Below are 11,735 nucleotides of genomic sequence, written 5' to 3' on the forward strand. Positions count from 1 at the left end.
CATATGGTTAAAACGGAAAATTACGTTAAGGGGCACCTTTGAACCTCTGTGGTGACCAGACGGGCCCGGATCCCAGAAAAATATTTAAGTGGGGAATAGCTTGGGTCAATACCTTTAAAATGAGCTAGGTCCGGTTCGGAACTTTGCCGTTGGTATATGCCGAAAAGTACCGAATGTATACATATGGTTAAAACGGAAAATTACGTTAAGGGGCACCTTTGAACCTCTGTGGTGACCAGACGGGCCCGGATCCCAGAAAAATATTTAAGTGGGGAATAGCTTGGGTCAATACCTTTAAAATGAGCTAGGTCCAGTTCGGAACTTTGCCGTTGGTATATGCCGAAAAGTACCGAATGTATGCATATGGTTAAAACGGAAAATTACGTTAAGGGGCACCTTTGAACCTCTGTGGTGGCCAGACGGGCCCGGATCCCAGAAAAATATTTAAGTGGGGAATAGCTTGGGTCAATACCTTTAAAATGAGCTAGGTCCGGTTCGGAACTTTGCCGTTGGTATATGCCGAAAAGTACCGAATGTATGCATATGGTTAAAACGGAAAATTACGTTAAGGGGCACCTTTGAACCTCTGTGGTGACCGGACGGGCCCGGATCCCAGAAAAATATTTAAGTGGGGAATAGCTTGGGTCAATACCTTTAAAATGAGCTAGGTCCGGTTCGGAACTTTGCCGTTGGTATATGCCGAAAAGTACCGAATGTATGCATATGGTTAAAACGGAAAATTACGTTAAGGGGCACCTTTGAACCTCTGTGGTGGCCAGACGGGCCCGGATCCCAGAAAAATATTTAAGTGGCAAATAGCTTGGATCAATACCTTTGAAATGAGCTAGGTCCGGTTCGGAACTTTGCCGTAGGGATATGTCGAGGAGTACCGAATGTGTGGTTGGTATGGAAAATACGTAAATTGGCAACTTTGAACCTCTGTGGTGGCCAGACGGGCCCGGATCCCAGAAAAATATTTAAGTGGGGAATAGCTTGGGTCAATACCTGTTGGAAATCACGCACAGAAGAGAACGTTAACGTAACGCGGCATTATTGTATATCCAACGTTGTGTACTTATGACGTTATCTTGTACTTCAGTGATCAATACAAATTCATACAGTTTAGACGTCTTTGTTATATTACATGCAGTTTTAGTAAAACCACTTTACGATATTGGTACCGTGACCAGAAGAAGATGACTTCAAAGCTGAAATCTATACGAGCGGGACACAGAAGCGCAGTTTCTGGGATTTTAAGAAGATTTGAGGAGAGAAGTGAAACAGAAGAAAAACCGGAAGAGGACGAGTTGGAAACAATTTTGGATACATTAAAGGAAAAGCAAGATATTCTGAAGGATTTGGATAAGAACATTTTAGATAGTGTACAAGAGGAGGATATAGAGCAAGAGATACTTGACACAGATGAGTATAAACTTAATTTAGAGACGAAAATACGCAAAATTCGTAAATTTATTCAAGCTCAAACATCAAATTTAAATGCAGCCGCTAGAAGTTTTTCGCCGCACAATGAGACACTGCAACCCATTCACAATGTTGGCCCCGTATATAACATAAGAGATGACTCACAAAATACTGGCCTCAATTTCACGACTTTACGTTCAAATTCAAGCGTCAATAGCAGCAACTTCCACAAACTACCGAAATTGAATTTACCTACATTTGATGGAAACGTACTAGAATGGCAATCCTTTTGGGATTCTTTTGATTCAGCTATTCACAACAACAACATTCTAACCGACGTTCAAAAGTTTAATTACCTAAAGTCTTTACTAGAGGGAGAAGCGTCATATACAATTGCCGGATTTGCTCTTACGCACACAAACTACAACAAAGCTATTGAACTCATACATGAAAGGTTCGGACAAAAAACATAAGATCATTCAATCGTACATGCAAGCACTACTAGACATACCCGCACCAAAGAATACGCTTTCGCAACTTAGAAGTTACTATGACAGAACAGAGACATACATAAGAGGACTAGAATCACTTGGACAAGCTCAAGACTCGTACGGCTCGTTATTAGTACCAGTCATACTTAACAAAATGCCCAGTGAAATACGCAAAAACCTGACTCGTGAACACGGTTCCACAGATTGGTATCTTGGTGATCTTAGGAGATCTATTTTTAAGGAACTGGCAATTTTAGAGTCTGGTAGCAGTACAGAATCATTTGAAAGTCCTAGTACTACAGCTACATTCTACACAAACACAAAATCTCGCGAGAACTGGGCAAAAACCAATTCACCACAGAAATCTTATCAAATTAGCTGCGCATACTGCAAGGAACCCCACTTTTCGTCAGAATGTACTAAATATACAGACCAGAACGACCGCATGAAAATTGTTAAAGAAGATAGATTGTGCTTTAATTGCTTAGGGCGACACCGCGTAGTAGATTGCAAATCTAAATCAAACTGCAAAAAATGTGATAGACGTCACCACACAAGCCTATGCAACAACGACCATGATGAAGAAACTACAAGTAGAAGTAGTACAAGTACAGTACAAAAACACAACGCGGAGGAATCTGAGACTTCTGTTTTATATTCATCTTTAAATTGTGATCGCCCAAATGTTTTATTAAAGACCGCAATAGCACCACTAAGCTACAAAGACCAAACGATTGAAGCAAAGATACTTTTTGACGAAGGCGCCACAAGGTCATTTATTACAAGACATTTAGCAGAGAAATTGGAGTTAAACAACACAGGAAGTGAAGCAATTACCCTATCTAGATTTGGAGACGATAATGAGAACAACTCTATTGAACAGCTAAACACAGCAACAGTGAAGATACAAACCATCTATGGCCAAGAAATACCAGTCGATGTTTTGATTGTACCTAAAATCGCCGCACCATTTAAGACTAACATTGAAACTGCAAAACAGTTGCCGTATTTGCAAAACGTAAAATTAGCACACGCCGTAACTAAGGATACATCATTTGAAATTGGACTGCTTGTTGGAGCTGACCAATACTGGGATATTGTCGAGGATGATATCATTAGGGGCGAGGGACCAACAGCAGTAAAGTCCAAACTAGGATACCTACTCTCAGGACCACTCAAAAGAACCAATTCAATCAACGAAACACACTTTCGTACTACAAATTTAGGAGAAACAGAGGAGACGCACACTACCGATGATGAAACAGAGAGGAATACTATTAACATTGAACATATTTCTACAATTGTGGACACTTCAAGGACAAAACAAAGAACCACTGGTCCGTTGAAAGTAAATGAAACAGACAAATCAGCTTTAATGTGGACAAGAGACAGTAACAAAAACAAACGCTTTTACGAGGATTTACAAGGAATGGGAAAATCAAAATCTCACTTCAAACAGCTCAACTTATATCAGGAATTGGATTACAGGGAGAAACTTACAAGAAAAAAGAACGTGAAATAAATGTGACACCGTACTATAACAAACTGTGGTAAAAGTTTTAATTTTAATGATGGACTTTAAAGTTAATTTCATTTATTATTTTAACAAAGAGACTTTAATTATTTTACAAGTTTTATATTTTCACCTTTCGTGGGCCGGAGAATGTTGGAAATCACGCACAGAAGAGAACGTTAACGTAACGCGGCATTATTGTATATCCAACGTTGTGTACTTATGACGTTATCTTGTACTTCAGTGATCAATACAAATTCATACAGTTTAGACGTCTTTGTTATATTACATGCAGTTTTAGTAAAACCACTTTACGATAATACCTTTAAAATGAGCTAGGTCCGGTTCTGAACTTTGCCGTAGGGATATGTCGAGGAGTACCGAATGTGGGGTTGGTATGGAAAATACGTAAATTGGCAACTTTGAACCTCTGTTGTGGCCAGACGGGCCCGGATCCCAGAAAAATATTTAAGTGGGGAATAGCTTGGGTCAATACCTTTAAAATGAGCTAGGTCCGGTTCGGAACTTTGCCGTTGGTATATGCCGAAAAGTATCGAATGTATGCATATGGTTAATACGGAAAATTACGTCAAGGGTCACCTTTGAACCTCTGTGGTGGCCAGACGGGCCCGGATCCCAGAAAAATATTTAAGTGGCAAATAGCTTGGATCAATACCTTTGAAATGAGCTAGGTCCGGTTCGGAACTTTGCCGTAGGGATATGTCGAGGAGTACCGAATGTGTGGTTGGTATGGAAAATACGTAAATTGGCAACTTTGAACCTCTGTGGTGGCCAGACGGGCCCGGATCCCAGAAAAATATTTAAGTGGGGAATAGCTTGGGTCAATACCTTTAAAATGAGCTAGGTCCGGTTCGGAACTTTGCCGTTGGTATATGCCGAAAAGTACCGAATGTATGCATATGGTTAAAACGGAAAATTACGTTAAGGGGCACCTTTGAACCTCTGTGGTGGCCAGACGGGCCCGGATCCCAGAAAAATATTTAAGTGGGGAATAGCTTGGGTCAATACCTTTAAAATGAGCTAGGTCCGGTTCGGAACTTTGCCGTTGGTACATGCCGAAAAGTACCGAATGTATGCATATGGTTAAAACGGAAAATTACGTTAAGGGGCACCTTTGAACCTCTGTGGTGGCCAGACGGGCCCGGATCCCAGAAAAATATTTAAGTGGCAAATAGCTTGGATCAATACCTTTGAAATGAGCTAGGTCCGGTTCGGAACTTTGCCGTAGGGATATGTCGAGGAGTACCGAATGTGTGGTTGGTATGGAAAATACGTAAATTGGCAACTTTGAACCTCTGTGGTGGCCAGACGGGCCCGGATCCCAGAAAAATATTTAAGTGGGGAATAGCTTGGGTCAATACCTTTAAAATGAGCTAGGTCCGGTTCGGAACTTTGCCGTTGGTATATGCCGAAAAGTATCGAATGTATGCATATGGTTAATACGGAAAATAACGTCAAGGGTCACCTTTGAACCTCTGTGGTGGCCAGACGGGCCCGGATCCCAGAAAAATATTTAAGTGGCAAATAGCTCAAATCAATACCTTTGAAATGAGCTAGGTCCGGTTCGGAACTTTGCCGTAGGAATATGTCGAGGAGTACCGAATGTGTGGTTGATATGGAAAATATGTAAATGGGCAACTCTGAACCTCTGTGGTGGCCAGACGGGCCCGGATCCCAGAAAAATATTTAAGTGGCAAATAGCTTGGATCAATACCTTTGAAATGAGCTAGGTGCGGTTCGGAACTTTGCCGTAGGGATATGTCGAGGAGTACCGAATGTGTGGTTGGTATGGAAAATACGTAAATTGGCAACTTTGAACCTCTGTGGTGGCCAGACGGGCCCGGATCCCAGAAAAATATTTAAGTGGGGAATAGCTTGGGTCAATACCTTTAAAATGAGCTAGGTCCGGTTCTGAACTTTGCCGTAGGGATATGTCGAGGAGTACCGAATGTGGGGTTGGTATGGAAAATACGTAAATTGGCAACTTTGAACCTCTGTGGTGGCCAGACGGGCCCGGATCCCAGAAAAATATTTAAGTGGGGAATAGCTTGGGTCAATACCTTTAAAATGAGCTAGGTCCGGTTCGGAACTTTGCCGTTGGTATATGCCGAAAAGTACCGAATGTATGCATATGGTTAAAACGGAAAATTACGTTAAGGGGCACCTTTGAACCTCTGTGGTGGCCAGACGGGCCCGGATCCCAGAAAAATATTTAAGTGGGGAATAGCTTGGGTCAATACCTTTAAAATGAGCTAGGTCCGGTTCGGAACTTTGCCGTTGGTATATGCCGAAAAGTACCGAATGTATGCATATGGTTAAAACGGAAAATTACGTTAAGGGGCACCTTTGAACCTCTGTGGTGGCCAGACGGGCCCGGATCCCAGAAAAATATTTAAGTGGGGAATAGCTTGGATCAATACCTTTGAAATGAGCTAGGTGCGGTTCGGAACTTTGCCGTAGGGATATGTCGAGGAGTACCGAATGTGTGGTTGATATGGAAAATACGTAAATGGGCAACTCTGAACCTCTGTGGTGGCCAGACGGGCCCGGATCCCAGAAAAATATTTAAGTGGCAAATAGCTTGGATCAATACCTTTGAAATGAGCTAGGTCCGGTTCGGAACTTTGCCGTAGGGATATGTCGAGGAGTACCGAATGTGTGGTTGGTATGGGAAATACGTAAATTGACAACTTTGAACCTCTGTGGTGGCCAGACGGGCCCGGATCCCAGAAAAATATTTAAGTGGGGAATAGCTTGGGTCAATACCTTTAAAATGAGCTAGGTCCGGTTCTGAACTTTGCCGTAGGGATATGTCGAGGAGTACCGAATGTGGGGTTGGTATGGAAAATACGTAAATTGGCAACTTTGAACCTCTGTGGTGGCCAGACGGGCCCGGATCCCAGAAAAATATTTAAGTGGGGAATAGCTTGGGTCAATACCTTTAAAATGAGCTAGGTCCGGTTCGGAACTTTGCCGTTGGTATATGCCGAAAAGTATCGAATGTATGCATATGGTTAATACGGAAAATTACGTCAAGGGTCACCTTTGAACCTCTGTGGTGGCCAGACGGGCCCGGATCCCAGAAAAATATTTAAGTGGCAAATAGCTCAAATCAATACCTTTGAAATGAGCTAGGTCCGGTTCGGAACTTTGCCGTAGGGATATGTCGAGGAGTACCGAATGTGTGGTTGATATGGAAAATACGTAAATGGGCAACTCTGAACCTCTGTGGTGGCCAGACGGGCCCGGATCCCAGACAAATATTTAAGTGGCAAATAGCTTGGAACAATACCTTTGAAATGAGCTAGGTCCGGTTCGGAACTTTGCCGTTGGTATATGCCGAAAAGTATCGAATGTATGCATATTGTTAATACGGAAAATTACGTTAAGGGGCACCTTTGACCCTCTGTGGTGGCCAGACGGGCCCGGATCCCAGAAAAATATTTCAGTGGGGAATAGCTTGGGTCAATACCTTTAAAATGAGCTAGGTTCGGTTTGGAACTTTGGCGTAAGTATATGCCGAAAAGTACCGAATGTGTGGTTAATACGGAAATTGACGTTAAGGGGCACCCTAGAACCTCTGTGGTGGCCAGACAGGCCCAGATCCCAGAAAATATTTAAGTTGGTAATAGCCTTGGTCAGTACCTTTAAAATCAGCCAGACCCGGTTCGGAACTTTGCCGTAGGGATATGTCGAGGAATACCGAATGTATTGTTGATATAGAAAATACATGTACGTAAATGGACAATTTTGAACCTCTGTGGTGGCCAGACAGTGCCGGTTCCCAGAAAATTTTTGAAGTTGCGAATAGCTCGGGTCAATACCTTTAAAATGAGATAGGTCTGGTTCGGAACATTGCCGTAGATAGAGATAAGCCTAGGATTTCCGAAAGCATGTGTGGTTAATATGAAAAGTACGTTAAGGCACACCTTTGAATCCCTATAATGGCCAATATCTTTCATTAGTACAACACCTCCAAATATAGATAAATTAAGATGGCTTCTTATAATGCTAGTAAAAAAGAACACGAATATAAAGTGTATGGAACTTGTTTGGTAACCTTCTTTCATTGAAACAGGTTAAATTTAAAGTAGGGGACGGACACAGTTTTAAACTGTAAAGAAAAGAATGTTTAAAAAGGTGGACCGAGAAAAGTCTTAACCGGTGTCCCAAGTGTTAAAAACTTAAGCCCAAAGGTATCGCATCAAGGATTTTACTGACGAAAAAGTACAAAGTTCTTTTTATGAACCTTAACTTAAAAGACGGTTCAGGATTTGAACCGCATCGGAAAGGTCTTGCGAAAACAAAACAGGTGTGGGTGAAAGAGGTCTTTGTTCCATGAAAAGGATAACCTAAGTCCATAAACTCTTGATTTAAACAATAAGATTTGCAGTACCAACCTTTTAGCAAGTATAGGCTTTGACAATTTGACCAAGATTATAAAGGATACTTTCGTTATGCGAGTATTAATGTGGTGAAGGCTTAAACATCTGTACTACGTCTTTACCAAATAATAAACCACTAACGGATTTTAATCTCCCACCAGCATGTTTCGATAGAATACACATCCTCAGACTCTCTAGATTTTCCTTGTTTTGGTCTTAAGCTTCTATTAAAAGTTTTAAGAGTTCATCAATGTTTTATGTGTCGAGTTTTTAATCTGATTTACCTCGAGTTCTTGGTGCAGAGTGGTCTTAAACTCATCTACCTTTTTCTCGAGTTCTTTAATGACTGTATCATATCCTTTCTCTAGTTGTTTTATATCTCTCTTTATCTGGTTACACGCGGATTGTAATTTTAATTCTAACGGTTTCGTATAGTGTTTTAATTGACGCATGACTCGTCGTTTTGTTGCAGCATCCGTATTATTATTCTAAGATTTAATGTTAGTGATAGGATTGTTGTTCATGTTCAATTCTTCAAGCAATTGACTCCTATGTATTTCTCAATTTCCATAAAGTCCAAATTTGTCTGTCTTGGAAACGCAACTTCATCAAGGTTTTCCTTCAGACAACAATTGTGACAATTACAAACAAAAGTGTCCACAGACCACTGGTGCTCTTATCTGAAGTTCATCGGTGATGTAGTAGATCTTAAGTTTCAAGTAACTTACCATTACGTAAGGGGGAATTAAAGTCCGTAAGAATGAAAATACGCTTTGCTTGTTGTCGTCTTAAACTAACACGTCCAATGGGTTCCAGGTCTCATAATGGAAGGGTTAAAAGGTCATCAAACACGTCTTGCAATCGTTAAATGTAATGTTCTGTCAATTGACTTGTTTCTTCGTTCCTTTAGCTTTCCTGGTGTGTTGACCATCACCCATTCGATATTAACACATCTTGTAAACATCCATACAAAGTTAGCCATCATTTGACCACCACATGCATACCAATCATTTTTTTGTTGTTGACGTTGGTCGGAATTCGAAAACGGGTTGTCCATACAATAGTTTGATGTGTCAATCTTGTTTTGAATGTGAGATATGTCTTTGTAAAAGTCGTCGGTTTAAATTTAATAGGCTTAACTATCAGTGTCGGTAAACAATTGTCGAACTTTGTTCCCGTTGGTTTAAGCACAAAGTCCAAATGAATGTCGTACATTTAAAATCTTTGAAATGTCTAAGATAATTGCTCCTTAGTACACAGGCTTGTTAAACTTTAGTTTGGTTTTCTTTATGTTTACTACTACCATGGACTCGTTATACACCACGAATTGATCACAGTTGGGTGTAGCTATTAGTTTCAACGGTTGCTTATCAGTAGTCATTAATATTATATTCACCCGTTAACGTGTGTTTTCCATGGTATTTTCAAACATTGAGTTGTTCATCAGTTTAAAGGAATACTTTTCAGATACGATGCTGGGTATGATTCTAAGGTTAGTGTTCAGGTCAATGAAAATTTTAAGCCAAATTGATTGTTAAAGTTTTGACGATGCACTTTGGTTAATACCAACCATTGGAAACAACACTGTTTCAAATTTCAAAAAAAAAATTAGTAAACACATGTAGTACATGAACATAGTCAGCCACACTAATGTGTTTATTATTAAGTCGGTCAGCAGATAGTAGTTGTGTTTTCGTCATGTCGTAATGACCCTTCATAAAATCTTAAGATAAACATTTTATTTTTAATTATTTATCATAAATTCATTATTCTACCTAAATCACGACTTTCATACCTTAAATTGGTTCAACTTTAAATTCTAAGCTAAATATATAAGGTGTCGGACGAACTTAACATAAACTTACACGAATCAATGAAAAGCATTTCTTACCGGTAATTGACAGTCTAAGTTACATTTTTTTTATGTGCTGCACCACGATACTTACCTGTCGAACGCTCGTGATCACGCACTTTGTCTTCACCTAATTCATCATCGCACATGTGACAATCTTAACTCGCTGTTTTTGTTTGTTAATGCCATTATTTATTTAATACTTACACACATATGTCTTTTATGATTATTTTTTTTTTCAATTTTACACCCCTAACCACCACTTGTAATTTTTTTAATCTAATGTTTACTAGATGTTTTCTGTCTAATAAGGGTATAGGCAGTCGTACTTATGATGAACGGTCCTTCCAACGTTCTTGTTTCGTAATACAACCCACTACAAGCCCACACCTTACTTGTTACCCGTTTTATTGACTTCAAGATTAGTAGGTAAGTATCACAAATTATTTCATCGCCACTTGTAGTGTCAATAATTTGGTTCACCTCACTTGTTGGCAGGTCCTTCCATTTTTGTTTTTCTTTTGTGTCAAAGGTATTCAGATCAATGAAATAATATTGATTATAAGATGCCTTCATAATCCTAAATATTCCTATATTCTGGTTTTTTTTTCAATTTAAAAAACACCACCCGTACTCCTATTCAAATTCTAACCCTAACACCCCTTACCCTAACACACCTTACTCTAAAACCTTAAACACCTTAATGAGCAGTTTTAAATCAGACTACTTTAACTTTTACACCATGATGCTTATTTACCTGTATAATGTTACGTCATAACTTTTACTTACTAATATGACGTCACTTTTTTCACTGTCACCTTCCTACTTTCACGTTCACTGTTAATTACTAAAATTGAAAGTGTTGCAGCATTCTCTATTCTACACCACTGGTATGAACCCAGGCTATTCACTACTTTTTTTTTATATAATCCAGAGCCATCTGCATTACAGTGGTTCCGAAATTCATATAACGTATTTAACTTACAAACCACATATTCGGAACATCTTAGCATATCCTAACGGCAAAGTTCCGATTTAATATTTTTCTGGGATCATGGCAATCCTGACCACAATTGGGGTTAAAAGTTGTGCCTTAACATATTTTCATAATAATCATGTCAGAAAATACACAAATACAAACATTATGCTATGGTAACGTTGTTACCATAACGCTATAGTGAGTGACGTTATTGTATTATTCATTAGCTATCATGACGATTAAACGTATATAGAACACACAACGCATTTATTGAGATTTTTTAACATTTATGGTGCCGTGACGGACGTTAAAGGCAATACGTGTCGGCAACAGAGCAGCATTGACGAAGCTATGGATCAAATTCGAGGAGCTGAAAGAGAATCCTGAAAACGTCAAAATGGAGGAATTCAAAGCCATAGAGTATGCCGTTACCCAGAAAAAGAAGATTATTCATGATTTAAACGAGAAGATGAAAGAAATCCAACACGAGGATCACATTGAACAAGAAATTACAGACTTGGATGAGTATATGCTTGATTTAGACAGTAAACTAAAGCAAATACGAAAACTTAAGCAAACAATCAAATCCCCCAACAATAATTCTAATTTAAAAGAAAGTAAACAATGAATGCTAACACTGAATGCTATATACCTACATCAAACGCTATTTATACAAACACATCAGCCGTTTACATGCTAAACACTAGAAAACGAATTCCATCGGAGGAAAATCCTACCGGAAATCAATCAAGCAACTTTATTGGTCCGATTTTACTATCATACAATACTCAGGAAGATTGTTCGTATATACAACCACCAGCCCAACTACCAAATGTATTTAGTAATGTAAATCATAGATTATTTTAATTAGATTAGCCACATTTTGACGGGTATGTTTTGCAGTTGAGCACATTTTGGGACTTTTGCGAATGTACCATACACTAAAATAGTAGCCTTACACCAATACAGAAATTTAGTTATCTGAAAGCCCAGCTTATAAGAACCGCCGCCCAAACCATAGCAGGATTTGCGCTTACGCACACCAATTATGAGACAGCCGTTTGTTTGCTAA

The 11,735-nt window shown here is 39.5% G+C and overlaps 2 protein-coding genes across 2 annotated transcripts; both read left to right on the forward strand.

The window, feature by feature from the left end:
* Nucleotides 1-1,196: 1,196 nt before the first annotated feature.
* On the forward strand, nucleotides 1,197-1,895 carry LOC139500170 (uncharacterized). The gene has a single exon (XM_071288908.1). The coding sequence runs from the start codon at nucleotides 1,197-1,199 to the stop codon at nucleotides 1,893-1,895; it is 699 nt and encodes a 232-aa protein (XP_071145009.1).
* Nucleotides 1,896-1,911: 16 nt separating this feature from the next.
* On the forward strand, nucleotides 1,912-3,435 carry LOC139500171 (uncharacterized). The gene has a single exon (XM_071288909.1). The coding sequence runs from the start codon at nucleotides 1,912-1,914 to the stop codon at nucleotides 3,433-3,435; it is 1,524 nt and encodes a 507-aa protein (XP_071145010.1).
* Nucleotides 3,436-11,735: the final 8,300 nt, after the last annotated feature.

This window comes from Mytilus edulis, chromosome 13 (assembly GCF_963676685.1).
Source record: "Mytilus edulis chromosome 13, xbMytEdul2.2, whole genome shotgun sequence".
NCBI lineage: Eukaryota > Metazoa > Mollusca > Bivalvia > Mytilida > Mytilidae > Mytilus > Mytilus edulis.

Excerpts from the sequence above, each read along its gene's own strand:
- LOC139500171 (XM_071288909.1), top strand. The coding sequence starts at position 1,912 with ATGCAAGCACTACTAGACATACCCGCACCAAAGAATACGCTTTCGCAA.
- LOC139500170 (XM_071288908.1), top strand. The coding sequence starts at position 1,197 with ATGACTTCAAAGCTGAAATCTATACGAGCGGGACACAGAAGCGCAGTT.